Source organism: Periplaneta americana, chromosome 7 (genome assembly GCF_040183065.1).
Source record: "Periplaneta americana isolate PAMFEO1 chromosome 7, P.americana_PAMFEO1_priV1, whole genome shotgun sequence".
NCBI classification, from domain to species: Eukaryota; Metazoa; Arthropoda; class Insecta; order Blattodea; family Blattidae; genus Periplaneta; species Periplaneta americana.
In genome coordinates, this window is record NC_091123.1 from 18,756,979 (window position 1) to 18,783,099 (window position 26,121).

General features: G+C 34.9%; 1 protein-coding gene and 1 long non-coding RNA gene across 7 annotated transcripts in view; one reads left to right on the plus strand and one right to left on the minus strand.

The window, feature by feature from the left end:
- Positions 1-26,121, minus strand: part of LOC138702941 (uncharacterized) — a 257,644-nt gene that overhangs the window by 28,487 nt on the left and 203,036 nt on the right. For 5 of the 6 annotated variants that reach the window (XM_069830356.1, XM_069830357.1, XM_069830359.1 and 2 more), the window contains exons 12-15: positions 12,711-12,847; positions 8,552-8,814; positions 4,096-4,200; positions 3,305-3,355 (exon numbers count right to left, since the gene is read on the minus strand). In XM_069830356.1, coding sequence (XP_069686457.1) covers positions 3,305-3,355; positions 4,096-4,200; positions 8,552-8,814; positions 12,711-12,847 — 556 coding nt within the window. The remainder of the gene's footprint in view (positions 1-3,304; positions 3,356-4,095; positions 4,201-8,551; positions 8,815-12,710; positions 12,848-26,121) is intronic. The other variant, XM_069830361.1, reaches the window with a different exon arrangement.
- On the plus strand, positions 15,416-26,023 carry LOC138702943 (uncharacterized). Its single transcript, XR_011332923.1, has 3 exons — positions 15,416-15,730; positions 22,168-22,439; positions 23,660-26,023. It is a non-coding gene; the product is annotated as an uncharacterized lncRNA (long non-coding RNA).

The window sequence follows — 26,121 nt, forward strand, 5'->3', positions numbered from 1 at the left end:
GTCAAACTAAAAGGACCGTCACACCAATGATGATGATGACGTATTTCATGTTCATCATTATCTCATAATTAGAGAATACAAGCAATGTCCACCCAATAAGAAGAAATTGCTGTACTGAGACAGACAGCCAGGCTAATGAACAGACAAAGACAGACGGCAAAAACTGTCTTGGTATCATAGGTGTTGAAAACATGTACTGTATTTATCATGTAATTTTCTACCCTTTTCTAAAAATACAGAGGCGAAAAATCGAGGAAGGGGAAATTACGAGAGGACTACAAAATACCGAGAAAAATCTAATCATAAATACAGAGGGTTGTTTCCAATCTCTGGAAACGATTTTGAATGATGTCACGTACATCAGGAGTCATACGACAGCTGATTTCTGCACATTTGAAGGACAAAACTAAAATACTTTCGATCATTTATTATCATAATACACTGCTTTCTTAAATTGACTGAGCATGCTGGTAATTAATTCAGCAGCTTTATCAAAACAAGCTACGAAATGTTTCATATAAAACAATTTTTATCTCGAAAAGGAAGGAAAAACGAACAAGATTATATTACTTACTTACTTACAAATGGCTTTTAAGGAACCCAAAGGTTCATTGCCACCCTCACATAGGCCCGCCAGCGGTCCCTATCCTGTGCAAGATTAATCCAGTCTCTATCATCATACCCCACCTCCCTCAAATCCATTTTAATATTATCCTCCCATCTACGTCTCGGCCTCCCTAAAGGTCTTTTTCCCTCCGGCCTCCCAACTAACACTCTATATGCATTTCTGGATTCGCCCATACGTGCTACATGTCCTGCCCATCTCAAACGTCTGGATTTAATGTTCCTAATTATGTCAGGTGAACAAAACAATGCGTGAAGTTCTGCGTTGTGTAACTTTCTCCATTCTCCTGTAACTTCATCCTGCTTAGCCCCAAATATTTTCCTAAGCACCTTATTCTCAAACACCTTTAACCCATGTTCCTCTCTCAGAGTGAGATTCCAAGTTTCACAACCATACAGAAGAACCGGTAATATAACTGTTTTATAAATTCTAACTTTCAGATTTTTGGACAGCAGACTGGATGATAAGAGCTTCTCAACCGAATAATAACACGCATTTCCCATATTTATTCTGCGTTTAATTTCCTCCCGAGTGTCATTTATATTTGTTACTGTTGCTCCAAGATATTTGAATTTTTCCACCTCTTCGAAGGATAAATCTCCAATTTTTATATTTCCATTTTGTACAATATTCTGGTCACGAGACATAATCATATACTTTGTCTTTTCGGGATTTACTTCCAAACCGATCGCTTTACTTGCTTCAAGTAAAATTTCCGTGTTTTCCCTAATCGTTTGTGGATTTTCTCCTATGTATTAAACTTTTTAAACTGTATATTTTATTTGAAATTAATAATCACTATTTCTGAATACATGAGGAAATATACATTAAAATAAATTAAACAGCCAGAATAACCTATCAAAATACGTAATTACAAACGAATTATTAAGTTACAGTAAAATTACTAGGTTTTCCCAGTCTTCTGCCACACATTTTCCTTTACTGTCATGTTTTTATAAGTATTATTCGATAAATCATATAATGTGGGATTATTCCGTACTAAATCTATACATTTTTTATCCATTTTTTGTAACAATCCCACCGTCAGATGCCAGAACAGTTGCTGATTATTCAAGCGATCCATGACGCAATCTTGTGCACGACAGTGTGCGCAGCAGCATGGCATATTAGAAACCATCATAACGCAATGTCCATAAGAAATGTCTTTGTGGAAACGAAATTTCGTTCCCGCATTACCTGGCGGGACATGCATAGCTCTTGGAAACTACCGCTTTAAAGGTTCAACTTATATCATGAAATGCTTTGGGTAATTCCTTTATCAGTATGAAGCTAAAACACAATTCTTAGGCCCGATTGTATAAACCATTTAATCTTAGATCAGAGGTTAAATTGATCCTTGTTTCAGCTGAACTTGGGATTTTGTGTTGTATAAAGTCTAATCTGAGATTAATTTGTCTCAAACTAAAGTCAACTTTGACTGAAGAAATTTCTCCGATTAAGTTACATGATCCAAGTTCAGTTATTTCTTTTCTGTTTGAAATATACGAGTGACAGATTGTGCAAAGAAAATATCCATTATTATTAATATTAATAGATATGATAGGTACATTTATATATATTTCTTTCAATTTCTTGCCTTAATACACAATCTTATATTTTATAAGGCTCTATCGTGTTCAGCAGTATCAAATAACATTAACCTATAATTATATTATGTTTATAACAACCATTAATTATTAATGGATATGATAGGTACATTCATAAATGTTCAATTAACTGTATTACTAAACGAAAATTGTCGTTTTGTAAAGCTTTATTATGTTTAGCAGTATCAAACACCATAACATAACAATTTGGAGAACGGTCAACCTTCTTCTTATTGTCCGCCATTATTTACATTGCACAAAAAGCCAGTGTCTCCAACAGAGTGTATGGAAAGTCGTCAAAAAGTAGTTGTAAAGTCGCTAGATTTCTCATTATCAACAAAGAAAGATTAAATTTTGTCACTATGGGGTGCTAAAAAGGTCACTAAATCCATATTTAAGCAATATAAAAGTTAAAAGAAATTGTTGTTGAAAAAGAGTTAAAGTCGCTAGATTGGCAACACTGAACAAACCTGTCCGCGCATCACGTATTTCACCTGTTTATGCGATGTTGCCAAATCCTTTTCACGTGAACTTAGATTGCATTTGAACGAAGGTAATTTGATCGCAGAAAAGTTTTATACAATAGAAGAAGTGTCTGAACTCGGTTCACTTTTCGATCTTCGATCAAAGTTGATCTTTAGTCAGGGAGTTTTATACAATTGGGCCTTAATTAACTATTTCTTGTAACTGTGCAGCAAATGGACATAGGCCGTCTGTCTCCGATCCTGAAGTCTGTGAAAGATGGCTGTTCCTCCTCTCTCCTTTTACATCAGAAAAACCCTACTGTGAGATAACTTTTGACTGGCTTTACGTCGAACTCACCCATTTCAGCAAATTAAAAGTGAGCAGTAAGAAAGACAGGAAGGAAGAAATAAATCAGAAGTACAGAATCTCAAGACAAAAGCAGATTTTTGGTGTTGTTGGAAACAGGGAATCTTGGACCAATGCAGAAGTTATCTTTGGTATTGGTAAAAATAAAAAATTCCATGTGCTGTTAATTTAGCAAAATTTGGAATATTAACAAAATTTGCACCATCTTTCCCACTCAACACATAAACATATTTTTTCTTACGTTAAATACTTTGGAGAACATGGTGTTATTCGGCTTTCACAATGTTTGAACCTGAAAATAAACCATGTGTGCGTAAATACTTCAAAGTAATTTTACTATGTCTGACATATAATTTTCACAGAAGGATAGATTAGGCCTATATCTCTCTATTTTCATTGTTGTTACCGAAGAACAAATAATTTCGATATCCTTTTGCTTTTTATTTCTTACAATTTCCAAAAAATGTACCTTCAACATAGTGTATGTGTTGGTGTATTGTATACATGTTTGTGTTTGTGAATGAACAATCTAACAGTGACATATATTCAATATTATCATTCATTAAAATATTTGGTAAACACTACATCATTATTAGCTACAGTTTTACAACAATGTCCACAAACAAAACTGCTGAAATTAGTGGAGTATGTCTACAGTTTTGCATTCTCTATGTTTTCTTCTGTCATCTGAAGTGACAACAGTACATTTTTGTATTTCAGTCCCTTTTCTGTGCATCATGTCCATTATAATATGGCAGATGTTAAAACAGAGTTGAATTCAGAAATGGGTAAGAAATGGCCGTTAATTTTGCCTGGGGCCCTCTCTTTTGTGCTCTAAATTCAAGACACAAGACTCGTGACTTTACTTTCCTTCTGAAGGAAGAAGCAATATTATTATTTACAAAAATCAATTGCCAAAACCAGATCTGCACCTGTAATCTGTAATCTACGAAGATGATAACAGCTCCATCACTGAGGATGACTATTAAGCTAAATATATTAAATTTTATAATTTCAGAGTCTCATACTTACTGGTACAAGCTACTCAAAAGCTTCTCCAAACTCTGTGGTATTACGTATCTAGTGTATGGCGTAAGGTGTAGCATTCCACCCTTCTCTTCTGTATAGCCGTTAATACTGAAAACATGAAAATATGGGCGTTAGTTTGTTCCAATAAAATGCTAACAACTTTTTCCAACTTGATATCAATTGTACATATTTAAAAATGCAATGAAGATAAATGCAAATAGAACGAAGACCATGGTCAAAGGAAGAAAACTGAAGAAAGTAAACTTGCGAATTCTAAATGAGGCAGTAGAGCAAGTGGACAGCTTCAAATACTTGGGGTGTACTAACAGGAGTTGCTGCCAGGAAGTGAAGACGAGGATAGCAATAACCAAGGAAGCTTTTAATAGAAAAGAGAGCATCTTCTGCAGACCTCTGGAAAAAAGAACTAAGGAAGAGATTATTGAAGTGCTTTGGATGGAGTGTGGCATTGTATGGGGAGAAACATGGACATTACGACGAAGTGAAGAGAAATTAATAAAAGCATTTGAAATGTGGATATGGAAAAGAATGGAACGTGTGAAGTGAACAGACAGAATAAGAAACGAAGCTGTGTTGGAGAGACTGGTGAAGAAAGAATGATGCTGAAAGTGATCACGAAGAGGAAAAGGAATTGGTTGCGTCACTAGATCAGAAGAAATTGCCTAATGAAGCATGCACTCGAAGGAATGGTGAATGGGAGACGAGTTCGAGGCAGAAGAAGATATCAGTTGATAGACGACATTAAAATATAGGGATCATATAAGGAGACAAATCAATCAATCTTCTTAATGTATCCAGCTGTTTGCTGACAACATAAAGTCCACTATAATCCACTGTAGTCTATTCAATTGTTGTTTTTCACGAGAAATGAGGGGTATTTTGATCGGTGTTCATTATAGATGCCTGTTGCTAGTAGCCAGAGGTGGGGTGTAGTCAATATATACTGCAGGGCTGTGTCTTCTGCAACTGGTACTGATGATTTTAATTTACTTCTTTTGTGGTTTATGGATGAACAGTATAGAAGAATGTGTTCCAGATCTTCATTATGATTATTACAGCACAGACAAGTAGGATTATCAGAAATTTGAAATCGGTGTAGGTACAATTGAGTGACAATGTGACCTGTCCTGGCTCTTGTTAAAAATGTTTGAACATGTCTGGGCAAGTTTTTGTACATTTCCAGGTCATTTGGTTTCTTTTGTACAGACTGTAAAATTTTTCCTTTGTCAGAAGAGAACCAATTGTTGATCCATAGGTTTGTAAAATGAGACTTTACTGAAGCAAAAGCATTGGATAGAGATATCACTTGAAGAGGTCTTGGATGCAAATATGTTGCCTGTTTTGCAATATTATCAACTTTCTCGTTTCCAGGTACACCACAATGACTAGGTATCCATTGAAATGTTATTTCCTTTTGGAGTTCTCTTAGTTTACTTAGTTGTTTCTGAATTGGAATAATTCTATGTGCATATAGGTTTGGTACATATTTAATTATATTAAATATAGCCCCCTTGGAGTCGGTAAGTATGCAAATAGATTTTTCAGAAATTTGAGTAACACGATATGAGAAGACAAAGAGGAAGGCAGAAAATAGGAAAGACTGGAGAAAGCTGGGTTTGCAGGGAAAAACCTACCCTTGGGCAAAACACTGAATGAGTGAGAGCCCAAAGCAGGCCAGGTCTTCTTGATTCTTGACCTTCAGTCTTCTCTGTCTTCTGCCCTCGCTTTCCAATCCCTTCACACCTTCCACTCACCTCTTCCCTGGTCTGTCTATTCGCCTCTTACCAAATATCTGACCTGTCATTATTTTCTTGAGTATTTGTTCATGATCTACGAAACAGCTCAGTTTCTTTATATATCGTAAATATAGTAAAATTTCTTTCACACATTTCACACTTCTACAATTTCATTTTTGAAAAAAAAAAAAAAAAAAAATGGCTGTCTATACATACAGCCTGGTGGCCATGTAGCTCAGTTGGTAGAGCAAATGGCCACGAATTGAAAGGTCCTGGGATCAATGTCGGGAGTTGATGGGATTTTTCTCGTTGTCAAACTTCCAGAAGAGTCCTGGGGTTCATTCTGCCTTTTGTCCAACATGGATTCAACATTATATACAGTATCCACTACACCACCGAGGATGACAAATTTAGTCGAGTTGCAAGGTACAGTTTGCAAATAAGTTACAGCAGAGCGACCTCTTGAAGAGATAAACATGTTTAAGGAAGTGTATGTAAGCAAAAAAAGTATGAAATGTTCATGACACATCTAATCGAACTTTGCAACACACTGGTTGACAATCCCTGTTTTAGACTTTTCCATCTGAATAATCCAATGCCCCAGTGGCGGTTCCTCGGGGGAGGGAAGGGAGGAACGTCCTCCTCACATTTTTTTTTTCTTTTGAAACTAAATACTAAATAAAATATGTGCCTTGAAATTCGAGGAAGATTCGATCATTTTTAAGTTCTCAGCTATAAGAAAACCTCGGTTGATCGAGTTTTAAACGACGTGCACTCACGTGCTGCTAGAAAACTGTGAGAAAGATACGAGATTGTTTGTGTGGAGGAAAGTCAATCCATTCCTCCTTTACTGCAGTTAACACACATAGACAACAGCGCACTAGCGGCCAGAGAAAGAAGCAGAGTTTTAAAGCAAGTGAATGAACGGATAGGGAGGAAATCCTCCTCTGAATCAGCGCATGGGCGGGAAATAGAAACCGACTGGTCGTGCAGCAAGCTCGCTACCGCTGCCATCTAACGATGTTGCATTCAACCAGACTATAACACATCTATAGGAGGAGGCACAATAAAAACAGTTTTAACGCAAAGCTATGAAAGATACCATATAAACTTATCTTAAAATTATAAATAATAAATATTATTCATTGCACTTTATATACGCTACTATTCATGGTTTGAAACTTTCAAGGATATTTGAAAGTTAAAGTTGGGTTTATATAAAACAAAGAGGAAGTAGTTAGTTCTACGTTAGTATCGCAGGTCTTTTGGCACCTGAAATTCACTTCCATTCATTGTCTACTAGACAGGGCAACAGCCACAAGACCTGATATTCTTCAAAAGCATGTGATACTGAACTTGTAAAATGTACATGTGACAACACAGATCACGTGGTTGGGTGCAGTGTTTTCGCTTTCCTCAGATTATTTCCCATTCCCATTTCCGTAAAACGGTTCCGATTACGTGTTGGTAGCTATTGTCTCTTCCAACACGTGTGCTGCTGTAGTGTGCGCGAGAAATGCTGAGAGGTTGTGAATTTCCTTGTAATTATTAATTTGTGCAATTATTCAACAATGAATGGAAGTGAAAACATAATATATTTTGTTGTTGTTGTTGTTTTCTAATCCCAGGCGTTTGACAATAAAGTCATTTGACCTCTTGCACTCCAATATTTTTCAAAGATATTATCATGACCAGCCACTGAAGCACAGATTTTGAGGTGTTCCGAATCCATTTCTTGGTTTGAGTTGCACAATGGGCAGTTAGGGGACAACATATTGGAGAAAATGGCAAGTTGTAGCCGATTTAAATGAACACCATATTTTAACGTTTTGGTGGCTACTTCATTCACACACAACCCCCAGAATGTCTGGAGGCCCACACCTGCTGTTGGTCGACGGGTCCATTGGACCTAGCTGGGAGATCTTGTTGATCACCAGCTTTCCCTCCTTAAGCCACTGGAGGACGATTTTAGTGCCATAGCAGGTCAGCATTAGGGACAGAAAAGTAGAAAGAGGAGGAAGGAAAGGGAAATGAACCCCTAGGCCTCGAATGCTCTAATGCCATCGGGGTCGAAGAAAGTAAGAGTTCAGTCAGAGGACTGGATAGGAAAGGGTAAAGAGGGAATTAGGCATTGAATAGAGGAAAATTATACCAAATTCAGTCATTAACTCATCAAGCTGACCAGTGCTAATTGATGAGTAGCCCCTCCCTTTAGTTCAGCTCGTAAAATTATGCTTACTAACAGCTGCACCACGGGAAGGTAAGGATGGGACATTGGGTATTTGTCCAGGTTGGTTCCTTAAAGCCTTCAATGGGAAGGATTAATGGCTCTCCCCCCTGTATCCAACAGATGCCCTTTTGCAGCCATATATTTTGTAAAATTTAGGAAACTCAGTTTACAAGAACAGATTATTGCTATACAGAAGGGAAGGCAACCCCAACACTACCTGGTCTTAAATGTATGCTAATTTGTAGCATGTTTCATTCAAGAAGGTATCATTTCGTGCTGTTAACTTCTTTCCTCCTCTTAAGAAATACACAGGAGCCGCCACTGCAATGCCCTAATATGAATACGGACTCACAATATTTGGTTCCAGAGACAAGACAGTTAACTACTATTATACCATTAAGAATGATGTGACAAAACTTCGTAACTCAAATTTAATAGTATTAGGCGGAAGTCTATCTGAAACGTGATTACTTACCGAACAACAAACACTTTCTGGTATGTGCTTTTCTGCAGATCATCTCTCAGCACTTTTAGTCCGTAGTCAAACAGATTATCCCCCCATTTCGGCTTTGTGTAGCTCGTTTTTTTATGTTTCAGTAGAGCCTGTTGGTGGAACACAGCACACTCAGTCTCCACCAGCACAATTTTCATTTCTGGATTTATAATCTGTCTCGTCAGCCATTCTACTTGGCCCCGAGCGATATCCTCTGTAAGTTCTGGATCAAAGCAATCTTTCACCTGTAACATAACATAAAAATGTAGTAGTATTGGTAGTAAAACATGCAGAATGATAGACACTCAAAGAAAGCACTGGACAGCAAACCAGGAAGAAGAACTAGATGTAAACTAAATGCAAGATTAACTTAGAAAGCATGATGGAATATTCAGATTGTCAATTTCTATAAATGAATACAATATAATATTTTATTACTCAGTCAATGACAAATCAAAGTAAAATAATGACTTATTTTATAGTCATTAAGTTTATATACATGAATTACAAAATTGCGAACTTTTTCGCCTATTCAGGCATCCTCAGGCAGAGTTTTACAATATCTCAATGTCACATACGTAGCTATTGGTGGTGAGTACTATTTAAAATTAATGATGTACAGGACATCTCCATTATTAAAATGTAATATTACAGGTAATAAACTTAAATAATGTTAAAAAATGTTAAAAACCATGTAGTAATTAAACTTCATAATATGTGGAACACTTGTTCAGTCCAATGAGTGGTGAATATATCTGAAATATATAAAAAATACGAATAGAAATGGGAATTATCAAATGTAAATTGTAATCGGATTGGATACTTTTGTACTTGAGTACTTTTAAATATCCAATCCGATTACAATTTACATTTGGTAATTCCCATTTCTATTCGTATTTTTTATATATTTCAGATATATTCACCACTCACTGGACTGAACAAGTGTTCCACATATTATGAAGTTTAATATGGTTTTTAACATTTTTTAACATTATTTAAGTTTATTACCTGTAATATTACATTTTAATAATGGAGATGTCCTGTACATCATTAATTTTAAATAGTACTCACCACCAATAGCTATGTATGTGACATTGAGATATTGTAAAACTCTGCCTGAGGATGCCTGAATAGGCGAAAACGTTCGCAATTTTGTAATTCATGTATATAAACTTAATGACTATAAAATAAGTCATTATTTTACTTTGATTTGTCATTGACTGAGTAATAAAATATTATATTGTATTCATTTATAAATGCAAGATGGTTGAATGGGGTTGAGTGTGATTTAAAAAAAATCGGTGTCAGAAGATGGAGAAAGAATCTAAGAATAGGAAGACACTGGAATGACAACTGCAAAACACTCATCAAAGTCCTACAATAACTGTAGTGCTATGGAATGAATGAACAAAAAAACAGCAGTGGTGGTGGTGGTGGTGGCAGCGGTGGTGGTAACAGTAATACAGTGTGACACATGAACATTTGGTTCAATTCAAAACTATATTAAATATGTACCATAAGCCACATGTTTTTCAAATTTTGCATACATCTCTATTGTTTCATGGAAATTTAGACAGATCTCAAATGGGCACCTTATCTCTGTCCAAGTCTCCAATCAGTCAGTGATCCGCCACAGCCAACAATGGACGTCTCTGTGTAGAGAAATATACTAAAACATAATCTTTTATATCGAATCAAAAAGTGTTACTGTAACGCACAGAAAATTTTGAACTGTATTCACACTTGGTGGGCTCCAACAAAATACATCATTCTGTGTTTGTGCAGTAAGTTACAGAAAAAGGTAGAACTTCACACTTCTAAACAAAGAAAAGAAAAAAACCTTATGCACCAGCAATTTGCTCTTCTGAAACAAAAAAAAAAAACGTATGCACCAGCAGTTTGTTCTTCTAAAAGATAAGAAAGAAACCTTATGCACTCTCCTGAAAGAAAAACATTTTGCACCAGCAGCTTGCTCTCCTAAAAGAAAAGAAAATAAACCTTATGCACCAGCAGTACACTCTCTTGAAACAAAAGAAAAAACCTTATGCACCAGCAATTTGCTCTTCTGAAACAAAAGAAAAACCTTATGCACCAACAATTTGTTCTTCTAAAACTAAAGTAAAAACTCGTATGTGCCAACAGTTTGCTCTCCTGAAACAAAAGAAAAACCTTATGCACCAACAGTGTGTTCTCCTAAAACAAAAGTAAAAACGCTTATGCGCCAACAGTTTGCTCTCCTGAAACAAAAGAAAAACCTTATGCACCAGCAGTTCGCTCTTCTGAAACAAAAGAAAAAACCTTATGCACCAACAGTTTGTTCTCCTAAAACAAAAGTAAAAATTCTTATGTGCCAACAGTTTGTTCTCCTAAAACAAAAGTAAAAATTCTTATGTGCCAACAGTTTGTTCTCCTAAAACAAAAGTAAAAATTCTTATGTGCCAACAGTTTGCTCTCCTAAAACAAAAGTAAAAACGCTTATGTGCCAACAGTTTGCTCTCCTAAAACATAAGAATAAAATCTTATGCAACAGCAGTTTGCACTCCTACCCTCTCGTCAACAGGAAGAATTCTGCCCCTTGTACAGTCAGAAAGAAGATGTGATCCACAAATTATTGGTGTGCCCAGAAACAGAAAATTTAAGAAAATTATGGATGAACAAGAAAATCCTGATGCTAAATACTTACATAGTTTATACAGAACATTTTGTAGTTCCACCAATGTTAGTACTTTAAAAAAGTTACGAAAATTCTTATTTATAGTAAGGATAAAATGGGAAGTTGTTAATAGTACGATCGTGAACTTTGTATTTAGAACACTAGTGGCTTAAGTTGGATAATATGCTAGTATACAAGGTGAGTTTTAAGTCCACCGACAAACTTCAGGGGATGATTCCTGACTGAAAATGGCGCACAAAAGCTCATATCACCTTGTGTCTGGAAATGCATAGTTTCCACGGTAGATGGCACTGACGACATTCTCTCATAACTTGCAGTGTGCGTTTTGTGTGTTGCAGATAGTGAGATTTAAGCAATGTAGAAGCACAATGGTCCGGTATTCATTCCAGGAACAAGCCGAGATAATTTTCGTGTATGGCCAAGCAGGTGGAAACGGTCACGAGGCAGCACGGATGTACCGAGCCACGTACCCTGACAGACAGCACCACCCACATCACACAACATTTGGAGCCATTTTTCGGCGTTTGTGCGAGCATGGGTCCTTTGAGACAGACGAACGTGCAGGGCGGCCACAGACTGTGCGTACACAAGAGGTAGAGGAACATGTTCTCCATGATTTTGAGAACAACCCTGGTACAAGCTCCAGGCAAGTGTCCCGCCAACATGGTGTAAGCCAAAGGACGGTTATGGTGCTGTCTGTCAGGGTACGTAACCATTGTGCTTCTACGTTGCTTAAATCACACTATATGCAACACACAAAATGCACACTGCAAGTTATGAGAGAATGTCGTCAGTGTCATCTACCACGAAAACTATGCATTTCCGGACACAAGGTGATATGAACTTCTGTGCTCTATTTTCAGTCAGGAATCACCCCCTGAAGTTTGTCGGTGGACATAAAACTCACCCTGTATATTAGCTTAGGTTAGGCAAAGCCTGAAGATAGTTTTTGATTGTTAGATTACTGTACATTAGCAGATTAGTTTAAATCAATACATTTAAATTTAGAACTGTAAGAGTTTACGCAGGTCTGAAAAACTGGAATGTGTCATTAACAGAAAAAATAATTTGAAGACAATAAATATTATATTATTACATTATTATTACTATCCAGCCATGGATTAATTCCGCCTTTTCCCTCAATGAAACAGTTGATTATGTCGCGAAAATGATTTTGTGCCTCTATTTCTCGCTACCAACTTGCAAGATGGCGTAATGGGCTCACATTGCTAATGTTTCATTGGACTTTTTAAGGTCAGTATTTGGCGATTGTGTGAATATATTTTATACTTACTTTATACTATTCTCTGAAGAGAGAACGTACTGCAAATACCACTGCTCAAGTATTCAGGTAAACAGGCAAACGAATTTTTAGAGGAAAAATGTGCCCTTCAATAGGCTAGGCCTGATATAACCATTTTCCATACATCAAATAATCGCATATCTTCTTTTATGCATTTTACTTACCTCACATTTTGTCTCCTCTTTCAAGAGCTCTCTGAAGGTAACCATTAAATCCATAAATGGTTCACAATCACGAGCATAAAGAAGCAAAATCTGTGGACGATTTGATGGAGGCTGTCTCATTATGTCGCAATTTGTATCTGTAACAAAAACAAATAATAAATAATTAACTTTTTCAACTTAAGAGAACATATACACCTTTGGAAGTAAAAAAAAAGTTTAATGCTCTTTCTTCAACAATACGGTCAAAAATTTGTTTAAATATTTCAAATAATTTTCGAGTTATGACCCAAAAGATGAGACTGTGCCAACTGACTTGGCCATTTAAATATGGACAAAATTTCTCATCTTCGATAAGTTTGTTGCTCATTTATCATAACTTAAATTTTCCAACTCAGTTTCCCTCATAACTTACACATTTCTTTCTTTTCCAATTTCTTAAGTTTATGACATTTTGCATACAAGTGCATTTCAAGTTCATTTTACACTAATAATTTTTATGTAAAATATAAATTTTACAATTCATGTAAAAAAAATTCACAAAACAATATTTATTTATAAATTCAATTGATAAGGCCCAGGATTTGTTAACACACTCATGAATAAAACAGAGGAGAAAACATAAAAAATATTTTAAATTGTACAGGATAGAGAAACCAACTTTCTCTACACAAATTGCACCCCCCCAAATTTAAAAATATAAATACCCTTAACAATAAAAATTACTTGGATTCTAAAAACTGTTTATTAATCTAGAATTATTGTCTAGTGACTATATCAAATTCCATCAGGAAATTAATTCAGAATATGCAGAAATTAAATTTTGAAATTTACACTAGCGAAAAGTGTACATAACCTCTTAATTCATTTAGACCATCATACCATCACCATATTCTATAATAGCCTACCAACTACGAAGGGACATCACCAATGGGAAATGGGATATTCTAATGAAATGCATACAAAGTAACAAGGTTTGAAGAATACACTTCAGTACATATAGGTTGTGGGTAACTTTTAAAAATATTGTATTATCAAGTTTCTTGACAATTCATTGCAGACTCAAGATATCAACAAATAGCAATGTAAGCTGGAAGACGAATGTTCATACTTTCATCTTCTTTTACCTGATCATTTTCTACTGTTGAATACTTTCCTTATGTCATCATGTTTATATTCTTCTATTAAATTTCACATGTTTTGCAGGTGCTGAACTATTAGTTTCATATGTTGGTATAAACAAGAAATGTATTTAAACATGTGTGTGAAATAAGTAAAAGAATGTAATAATAATAATAATAATAATAATAATAATAATAATAATAATAATAATAACAATACAATGCATCGTTTACAATGATAGAAATCGAAAAGCATGGCACTTCACATTCCAAAAATAAACAATATTCACTCTTACTTACTTACTTACTGGCTTTTAAGGAACCCGTAGGTTCATTGCCGCCCTCACATAAGCCTGCCGTTGGTCCCTATCCTGAGCAAGATTAATCCAGTCTCTACCATCATATCCTACCTCCCTCAAATCCATTTTAATATTATCTTCCCATCTACGTCTCGGCCTCCCCAAAGGTCTTTTTCCCTCCGGCCTCCCAACTAACACTCTATATGCATTTCTGGATTCGCCCATACGTGCTACATGTCCTGCCCATCTCAAACGTCTGGATTTTATGTTCCTAATTATGTCAGGTGAAGTATACAATGCGTGCAGCTCTGCGTTGTGTAACTTTCTCCATTCTCCTGTAACTTCATCCCTCTTAGCCCCAAATATTTTCCTAAGAACCTTATTCTCCTTTGCTGTGGTCGTGCTGGAGAATCAGTCCCATTCCGAGGCTTACTGTTAGGTTTCGTAACAAGCTGTTTTTTTACGGTGATGGGTTGTTAGCCCTTCGCCCAACCCCTAAGCTGGAGGACCACCCCTTATCGGCTGTCCACGACTGCTGATTCTATATTCGCAGCTACCCTCCATATCTGGAGGCCGTCTCCTCTATCCGCAACCTGAGGACGCGCCATGCCGTGGTGATAGGGACCCACAATACATGGACAATATTCACTCTAGAGGAAATAAATAAGAGCTACTCAGAAAGAGCAGTTAAGAATGAATATACACAGAGGACAAGAAACGAAAGAAAATAATGTGAGTAGAGGTATTTACTCTAAATTATTCAGTCATTATATTGTTGATTACAATAGCACACTGCCTTAATGGAGAAGTGTCACTAAAAAATCTCAATTTTTTTTGTCCCTCATTTGTAGAACGAAGTTTCTGAGGCAAAAAGTATTGATAATTTGAGTGTTATTCTATATGGCCTCACAAATGACCTGTTAATGAGCTTATGTCCCAATTTCCCCTCAAACTGTGCACAAGTTCACATCTACATAGCAGACAAGGCAAATATTCTCCATAGCAACTGTAAGATTGCGAAATAAAAGCTTGATAACACTACTCTTACCAATACCATAATAAATTATTATGGTAAAACTAAGACATTAGAAGCCAATGATGTACAGATTGCATTGGGTTCAGGATTTCTCAGAGATTTCACTATATTTCACAATTGTTAAATAATATCTTTATAGCCATTTTGAAACAGTGAAGCTTTTTACAACAGGACAATAAAGAAAAATGCATGTACATACAAAGAAAAAAATGTAGAATTCTTTTTTATTAATTTTATTTCTTGCTTTATTTGGCAATGTCCAATTTTACTATGTTGTGAACCACGTGATCTTCTGATGACGAAACTAATTCATAGTTGTATTTTCCATGTAAATTCAGTAACTTGTTAATAGTTTCAGTTTTATTAACTCTTCGTTTATTGTCATATATAAAAGCTATTACATAAATAGTTGAAGTGGAAGCCAGTCATTTTTCCTGCAACTGAATGATGACATACTGGTAAGCTGATAAGACACATTCAGACAAGGAAAATCACTCTCCAATTAGTGAGTAATGTAGCAGTTGGGAAACAAACAGACTGGAGCTGCTACTGGGGACAAATGTTAAGGTACAGAAATTATAGTGAACCTAGTCATAGATTAACTTGTAATCCTTTGTGTGTTTGTGGATCTTACAGATTCCAAATAGATCAAGCTTGCAGTATTATATACTGTTTTTTTTTTTGACAAAAGATATATAAAAGAGATGTCATATCTTTTTCACATCAGATGTGTTCATAAATTAATTTTACTGACTTCTTTAGAAAGATACATGTACCTCAATTTTAAATTTATATCTCTTATTATAGTTTTCTGATTATTATTATTATTATTATTATTATTATTATTACTATTATTATTATTATTATTATTATTATTATTATTGCATGGTAGTAGAAAGAAGGAAACAGGCAAAATTGAAATTCTTACAGGATCCAGTTGAGGAGAAGAGAGATAATTATTTCAATGAAAGACGGGAAGCAAGTCGTACACTTAGGAATAAAAAGAGAGGTTACTTGAAGGAAAAACTGATAGTAAGAATAAAAACATTCCAGATTTATATAAGGGTATAAAGGAATTTAAGAACGGATATCAGCCAAGGGTAAACGTGATCAAGGATGAGAATGGTGACTTGCTTGCAGACTCTCCATCAATCCTAAACAGATGGAAAAACTATTTTGCGCAACTACTAAATGTACATAGGCCAAATAGAAATGATCGGGACGATATTGAAATACAAACTGTTGAGCCATTTATACCCGAACCTACGCTTTCAGAAGTCGAAATTGCGATAGAAAATCTGAAAAAGTACAAGTCTCCAGGTATCGATCAAATTCCAGCAGAATTAATACAAGAGGGTGGAAGTGCATTATATAGCGAAATTTATAAACTTGTACTTGCTATTTGGGAAAAGGAAATTGTACCAGAACAATGGAAGGAGTCCATAATTGTACCTATTTTTAAAAAGGGGGACAAAACCAACTGTGGTAACTTTCGAGGAATATCACTTTTGTTGACGTCGTACAAAATTTTGTCCAATATTCTTTTGAGGAGATTAACTCCGTACGTAGATGAAATTATTGGGGATCATCAGTGAGGTTTTCGGCGTAATAGATCGACTATTGATCAGATTTTTTGTATTCGACAGATAATGGAGAAAAAATGGGAGTATAAGGGTACAGTACATCAGTTATTCATAGATTTCAAAAAGGCATATGACTCGGTTAAGAGGGAAGTATTATATGATATTCTTATTGAATTTGGTATTCCCAAGAAACTAGTTCGATTAATTAAAATGTGTCTCAGTGAAACATACAGCAGAGTCCGTATAGGTCAGTTTCTATCTGATCCTTTTCCAATTCACTGCGGGCTAAAGCAGGGAGATGCACTATCACCTTTACTTTTTAACTTCGCTTTAGAATATGCCATTAGGAAAGTTCAGGATAACAGGCACGGTTTGGAGTTGAACGGGCTACATCAGCTTCTTGTCTATGCAGATGACGTGAATATGTTAGGAGAAAATACACAAACGGTTAGGGAAAACACGGAAATTTTACTTGAAGCAAGTAGAGCGATCGGTTTGGAAGTAAATCCCGAAAAGACAAAGTATATGATTATGTCTCGTGACCAGAATATTGTACGAAATGGAAATATAAATATTGGAGATTTATCCTTCGAAGAGGTGGAAAAATTCAAATATCTTGGAGCAACAGTAACAAATATAAATGACACTCGGGAGGAAATTAAACGCAGAATAAATATGGGAAATGCGTGTTATTATTCGGTTGAGAAGCTCTTATCATCCAGTCTGCTGTCCAAAAATCTGAAAGTTAGAATTTATAAAACAGTTATATTACCGGTTCTTCTATATGGCTGTGAAACTTGGACTCTCACTCTGAGAGAGGAACATAGGTTAAGGGTGTTTGAGAATAAGGTGCTTAGGAAAATATTTGGGGCTAAGCGGGATGAAGTTACAGGAGAATGGAGAAAGTTACACAACACAGAACTGCACGCATTGTATTCTTCACCTGACATAATTAGGAACTTGAAATCCAGACGTTTGAGATGGGCAGGGCATGTAGCACGTATGGGCGAATCCAGAAATGCATATAGAGTGTTAGTTGGGAGACCGGAGGGAAGAAGACCTTTGGGGAGGCCGAGACGTAGATGGGAGGATAATATTAAAATGGATTTGAGGGAAGTGGGGTATGATGATAGAGACTGGCTTAATCTTGCACAGGATAGGGACCGATGGCGGGCTTATGTGAGGGCGGCAATGAACCTTCGGGTTCCTTAAAAGCCAGTAAGTAAGTAAGTAAATTATTGTTATTATTATTATTATTATTATTATTATTATTCATGTACCATTTTATAAGGCATACATACATTAATTGCATGGGCTTAAACCAATTAAGAACCATTACATTTTATGGTACATTTTTACAATGCAATTTATTTTCCTGGTAAGGCATGGAACTGCTCTTGTTCTCTCCTTCTCTCTCTGCCCAGCAGAAAAAAAAAAAATTGCATTTAAATTCTTAAATATTATATTACTGAATAACTAGACAACAAAGAAGAATAATGACTTCATTGTTAAAATCTTGGTATTAAATACACATATAAAATTCGGAAAAGGAAATTATTATATGCATCTTAGTTAAACATGTCACTTGAAATGTAAAGCCTCTATCATCAGTAGGTAATACTTACTTACTGGCTTTTAAGGAACCCGGAGGTTCATTGCCGCCCTCACATAAATCCGCCATTGATCCCTATCCTGTGCAAGATTAATCCAGTCTCTATCATCATATCCCACCTCCCTCAAATCCATTTTAATATTATCTTCCCATCTACATCTCGGCCTCCCCAAAGGTCTTTTCCCCTCTGGCCTCCCAACTAACACTCTATATGCATTTCTGGATTCGCCCATACGTGCTACATGCCCAGCCCATCTTTAAACGTCTGGATTTAATGTTCCTAATTATGTCAGGTGAAGGATACAATGCGTGCAGCTCTGCGTTGTGTAACTTTCTCCATTCTCCTGTACCTTCATCCCTTTTAGCCCCAGATATTTTCCTAAGAACCTTATTCTCAAAACCCTCAATCTCTGTTCCTCTCTCAAAGTGAGAGTCCAAGTTTCACAGCCATACAGAACAACCGGTAATATAACTGTTTTATAAATTCTAACTTTCAGATTTTTTGACAGCAGACTAGATGATAAAAGCTTCTCAACCGAATAATAACAGGCATTTCCCATATTTATTCTGCGTTTAATTTCCTCCTGAGTGTCATTTATATTTGTTACTGTTGCTCCAAGATATTTGAATTTTTCCACCTCTTCGAAGGATAAATCTCCAACTTTTATAGTTCCATTTCGTACAATATTCTGATCACGAGACATAATCATATACTTAGTCTTTTCGGGATTTACTTCCAACCCTATCTCTTTACTTGCATCAATAGGTAATACCGACAATATATTACAGAAATAAAAACAGTTGCGCAAAGACTGAAAAATTGTAGTCTTACAAAAATAAACTATGGTATTCGATAGGATATAGTACAAACAATATAATATTGTGTCTGTAAATATACATATTTAAAAATCTGTTTCCAATTAAATAAAATTAGGTGGGATAAAGGTTAAGAATTATCATTCCTGGTTGAGATAGACAGTGTAAAATCAAAGGAGAGGATGTTTCTGCAGTAGACAGATGAGAAATTCTCCTCATTTCACACTACTAATAGCATCCTTATTTTTAAATAAGTTACTTATAGTCAGGTACGAATTAAAGAGGGAAGATGGAGGAGATTTCCCCCCTTGTTGGAAAGTTATCCCCCTCTCATAAATTCATATTAACATCCCTGCCAGGGATAACTTCTATACCCCCCCCCTCTCACAAAATATAATTGCTTTAATATGAATATACTTTATAAAGTATAAAGTAAGCAAAGAAAATAATATTGATGTATTATCATCACCGGCAAGCTGACAACAATCAATAACTTAGGAATTACACATCTTATCTTAAGGCTGCTCATGGATATAATTATTATTATGAGCAAGATGCAAGACAAGCAACTCAGTGCGACCAAGCGTTGAGCCATATTGAATGAGGATAATAATAATTTTATGTGTAGTATTATCTATCTAGGATTCTACCCCCCCCCCCTCATCAGAAATCTTAATTCTTACCCTGACTATAGTACAGAAAATGAATACTGTACTCCAACCAGGAGAAAATCTCAGGGGAATGAGATACAGCGGGGAATTGTTTTGAATGAATCTTGATGTCATAAGATGTCATAAGGTCACATAGGTGAGTACATGCATCTCCAATGGCTAACTCTCAAAGCACAAACGGTAACACTGATACACACATATTTATACTACCCTAGTTACAAAATTAGATCACGGTTAATCTCCTGGTCTTTTAATCCCTCCATACAAGAAATAACATATGCAGGAGAGCGCATGTTTTTTAAACTAAAGTTATAACTAATATTATCTATCTACTTCGCTCCAAATAGATGACGCAATAGTAAGCACATTCCTTTCACGGTTAATCTCCTGGTTGGAGAACAACACACGAGTGATGTTATAGTTTTATTATTATTATTATTATTATTATTATTATTATCATTATTATTATTATTATTATTATTATTATTATTTATTTATTTCTTCCTGTAACTACTACAGGTTGCCATTGACAAAGAGTACCATGATACAATAAATAGATTAAATGCCTTGAGGCTTAGTGATACATTGTTGTTAGAGTGAAAAATAACAATTTGAATTAGATTGAAACATGATAATAAACAAAGTAACGTCAAGGAGATCCGAATTAAAGTCATGGTCCATATGTATGATGCCTGAAAATAGCTATTGATCCTTTGAGTGTTGCAATTGTTAGATCTCTTAAAATATCTTTATGCAGGCCAAAAGATTTACAGAAGTCAACTAGGAACCGGCGTATGGTCCCACGGGCTCCTATTATTAGTCCTGTAATGACGATGGATTCCAGATGATATTTGTCCTTATAAAAACTGATGGAAGGTTCATATATATTCCTTTTTTCCTCGTGTATTTCTTCTGGCTGGTGTTCATGTGATTCGAATCTCACAGTAGGGTCTATGATGTAACCTTCAAAAGAGGGAGGTTTAAATGTAATTATGTCGATTCTTCGATTACTGCCCTTACTGTATGATGCCGTGTATTTCGTAGAAGTTCACCATGTGGACAGGCCCCCAGGACATGGGCAAGGGTTTCAACCTCCCTGTCCCTATCATTATTATTATTATTAATGTTCAACAAAGAGTCAAAATTGCCAACTTATATGAGTGTAGCAGAAAATATGATGGCTTTATATTATAAATTTATAATTTGCATAATAGTAAAATATTTAACATATACTATCACCATCTATAAAGATAGCTCAATGGTAATGCACTGAACTAGCATTCGGGAGGTCCTCGGTTCGATCCCCAGTGCCAACCAATCTGGTCGAGGTTTTTCAGTGGATTTCCTCAAATGAATGTAACTAATTTTCAGTGAAATAAAGGCGAATACCGGATTGGATCCTGATTACCCCAGAATAATAGACAGTGCAACCACAAGCATTCCAAGAAGTAAACAACAGACTGTCAAGATAGACCTAGGAGTTAAAGTGACTAAATAAATATAGGAAATACAGATAAAAAGGTTTCAAAATAAAAAAATATATATTCCAATCACTTTACCTTAAAAATAAGCAGACAATATTCTTAAACTTTAACAACATTATTTACAAATTACAGAAACCAAAATAGATCAACTCTAAGGGTGCTATTCATAGACATTTCGCTAGCCTGCACTACGAGCGTGCTAAACTAGCCCCGGCTATCGACTGATTATTTGTAAAGGATTCATATATATCATATCATATCTCTAATACTGGTTTATGAGTACGAAAAACGTTAGTTCGCTGATCATCCACCGGAAGCCCGCGCTAAGAATGTCTATGAATATGGCCCTAAAGTACGTTGTATTCAATACTTATTATTTACAGGACTAGCTATAAATTCTATCAATTAAAAATTCTAATCATAATTAAAATTTTATTCAATGTTGTGTTTATTTTTTTTTTCTAGCTATCTAGCATTTCAATCTTCTTTTTGAAATGTATATTTCTGGTTCCATTTCGTTGTAAATATGTTTTAAAATACGGTAATAGTATTAAAATGAATTCATATTTTGAATGTGTATCAAGTCTTTGTAATCTTGTAAATGAAATATCGTCAAGGCCAGCAGCTTTCAAGATAAATAAAATGCGTCCTTTTCTGGCATTCTTAGCATGCAGTGCCTTTTTGGCTTTTTATGTATCTACTTCACATTCCTTCTCTCTAGTAACAAGGTATTTGAATATATATTGTGGTTAGTAGAAAATCTTGAGTCTTACAAAAGTATTTATTTTTGTTGAGGAATGGATATTTCATATCTAACCAACTTTTATCTTGTGTTGAGTTTCAGAACGGAAATCCAAAATAGAAGTTCGAAACTAACCACATGCAGGAATTTCTTGGATGAAGTCTGGACATCTGGGTGGCTGGTATCTTTAACCATATTACTCTGCAGCTATATTCTGAAGTATCTGTGTGTATTGATAATCCGTGGCGTGACGTCTATGAAGGATCAAGGCTGATCAGCTAACTGCTGGGCTCACATTCACATGCCTCAGCAGAAGTGAACGATCATCCAACCAGTATGGAGATATCATGTGGTCAGCACGAAGACTGGTGTGTATTAGCTATACAATATACTGTTCTCCCAAATTTTTACAGATTCCATCCATTTCTTCAATCAAGATGCCAATATTTTACAGATTCTTTCTCCACACTTTTTCAATTCAGCGACTTAAACAGTCTCGAGATTTAATTCATTCTATAATTTCACAATTTGACGACGGGAACCAAACATTTGTATATATTTATTTTAAAAACTGAATTAAATTCATATTCTTACAGTTTTCTCCCTTAATATTACATTACTAATATGAGAAATTTATCAGTAGGGATCGTACTTTGCCCCAGAAGGTAACAAGATTAAGTATTACTGGAATTTTTAAGTGAACAATGTGCTTGCGTCTAACAAGTGAAGTACTTGACTAATATCTCTTGCTACTCTTGTTTCGTAAAATGGGGCAGAACAAAACATGGATAACTTTAATAGTCACATTAATATTTAAAATTTAAATTAAACTCTGTACACTAGAATACGCTATTTTTATTATTCAAACTACTATCAAAAAGAATGTAGGCCTACATTGATCAAAACATTATTTATAATATTAGGCTTATGTATATTATATATGTATTGTAATGCAAAGTATTTTATTTCATAATACTATAGCCTACTTATTTTGTAAATAAAATTGTGTACAATAGTGTAACAATGTTTGATCATGTAAGCCTTCATTCTTTATAATAGTGTAAATAGTGAAAATAGCGTATTTTAGTGTATACAGTGTAAAGGGCTGTGACACATTTACTTCTTTCAAAAGTAAACTATCAGAAAGACTGCTTTTCGTCTCCAGAATATGATCTTCCTTCAAATATTACTTTTGTAGAATATTTATTTTTTATATTTTTATATAACAATTTTCCTTCATTATGTCAATCTTTCCTTCGATCAAAATTGACTTATTTAACACTAAATTCTCGTATTCATAGACATTTTTAGCGCGGGTTTTCGGTGGATTATCAGCGTTTTTCGTATTCATAAACCAGTGTTAGCGATAGGATATGATTTGAATTCTGTACTAGTAACCAGTGGATAGCCATGGCTAGCTTAGTACACTCGTAGAGCATGCTGCGAAATGTCTCTGAATACCACCCTAATTGTTTAACTCTTCAAAATTACAAGTAACTACACATCTACATTTTGCTATTATTATTATTATTATTATTTCATTGTTTACTGTATTGATGTTATTAATGTTTGATATATATTTTGATAGGGCTTTGTGTGAAGTGTGGCATTGTATGGGGCAGAAACATAGACATTACAACGAAGTGAAGAGAAGCGAATAGAAGCATTTGAAATGTGAATATGAAGAAGAATGGAGCATGTGAAATGGACAGACAGAATAAGAAACGAAGCTATGTTAGAAGGGGTAGGTGAAGAAAGAATGATGCTGAAACTGGCCAGAAAGAGAAAAAGGAATTGGTCAGGTCACTGGCTGCCTACTGAAGGATGCACTAGAAGGAATGGTTAACAGGAGAAGAGTTCGTGGCAGAAGAAGACATCAAATGATAGACGATATTAAGATAAGTAGATCATATGCTGAGAATAAGAGGCAGGCAGAAAATAGGAAAGATTGGAGAATGCTGGGTTTGCAGTGAAAGATCTGCCCTTGGGCAGAACATGTATGTATGTATGTATTTTTATACTAGTTGAATAGAAGAGAAGCCCTTATGACCTTAGCTGTGCCAGTACCAGTAAAAATAAATCAAATAAATGAACAAATAATTTAATCCATGTTGAATCTTTCGTACACTACTTTTAACACTTGAATATAAATAACTGATTAAATGGTTCTGAGGATGGTGTGAAGAAACACCGAAACAGCTGTAAGCCACACACAATTAACACGGGTAAGATCGCCATTTAATCAAATAATTTAAATTGTAGGAAAGGTCATCATTAGAATTCATTTTCAATAGTCTTCGAAGTAAATTTCTGAATCATCAATAGAACGTCAACTGCAGAACAAACAAGATGCAAATGTTTCCTTATAGTACCTATGCAACACAGCAACATGACATCACACCAATATTGTCTATGAACAACTAACTTTAAATCCGCATATCCTGGGACAGAATACAGTCCCTACTTATCAGTGAAGGTAAAGTCATTTACATCTGAGGTCATGGAGGTCCACAAGATAGTGGGAGGTTAAGGCTCCCACCTGTACAGATAGTCTGCACTAATGGCAGTAGGGATGTCAGTCTTACATGCTTGCTGTCTTTACCTCCAAGGAAATATCCCTGGTACTCAGTAAACCCCAGTAAGTAAACCCCAGGCTATAGTGCAGCCGAAAGGATTAGATTAAAGAAGAAAATCCTTAACACCATCGGGAATCAAACCTGCAACATTCATCTTGCAGCATGAGCCGGAGCGAATTTTTCTCCTCAAATATTAATTGTCAATATTACAGATATTATTCTGTAGGACAAATTAATAAATCTATAATATTCTCATAGCTGCAGTGCATGTGTCTGCACAGATTACTGTGCACTTAACTGCGGAATCCCAGCCAAATAAGTCACTCAGCGCTCCTAGTATAATACAAAATATGTCCGATCTAGAATTACTACAAATTGATATCAACGGCTTTTAAACAATGGGTTAAACTTTAATACAAAAAAATGTTGTTATATGACTTATACAAGGACTACATCTTATTTAAGAGGTAATTATACATTGAACGATGAACCATTACAACGAATATATTGTGTAAAAGATCTCGGTGTAACTATTAATCATAATTTGACTTTTCATAACCACATATTTAATATAACAAATAATGCTTTCAAAAATTTGGGTTTTATTATTAGAAATTCAAAAACTTTACAGAACACTTCGACTTTGACACTCCTTTTTAATTGTCATGTTCACGCTAAATTGGAATATGCCTCTGTAATTTGGTCACCCACTTGCATATCACATAGTAATCAAATTGAAAAAAATTAAAAAACGATTCTCTAGATATTTGTATTTTAGAAGATATCATTGTTCGGCCCTCCATAACAAAATTTCGTACAACAATTTACTTACTGAATTTAATTTAATGTCTCTTGCCAGTCGTAGATTACTTGCTGAACAACTTTTATTATATAAAATATTCAACGGTCTACTGGATAATAGCGAAATATTATCACAAATCCAGATTAACGCTAGAACATCACATTTAAGAAATCGTCAATTGTTATATTATAAAAAACCAAACACTTCATCACATAAAAATTCACCAGTGTTAAAAATGTGTCCAAATTTCAATGAAATATGTAAAACATGGGATCTAGATTTCTGCATTTCTTACATGGAATACAAACATTTTCTTATTAATATACTGAAGGTAGTTGATTTCATATAATATTGCTATTTGTTACTCTGTAATTTGCCAATTATAGCTACATTTTACATTTTTGGCTATGATATCTATATTTAACTATTTTTCTATTCATTTTATTTTGTATTTTTCATTTATATCTATATCTGTATCTCTTATTTAGGTAGTATCTATTTGTCTGTTTTTTTTTTCTTTCCTTTTCTCATTTTCCATTTTAATTTGTATTTACACTTGTATCTGTTTAATCTCTTTTTTTATTTTTTTTTTCATGTTATCTATGTTTTTTTTTTTGTAAACGAATATCTGTACTGTCTATTGTAATTGGGGCTTTGCCCTGTTATAAGAAT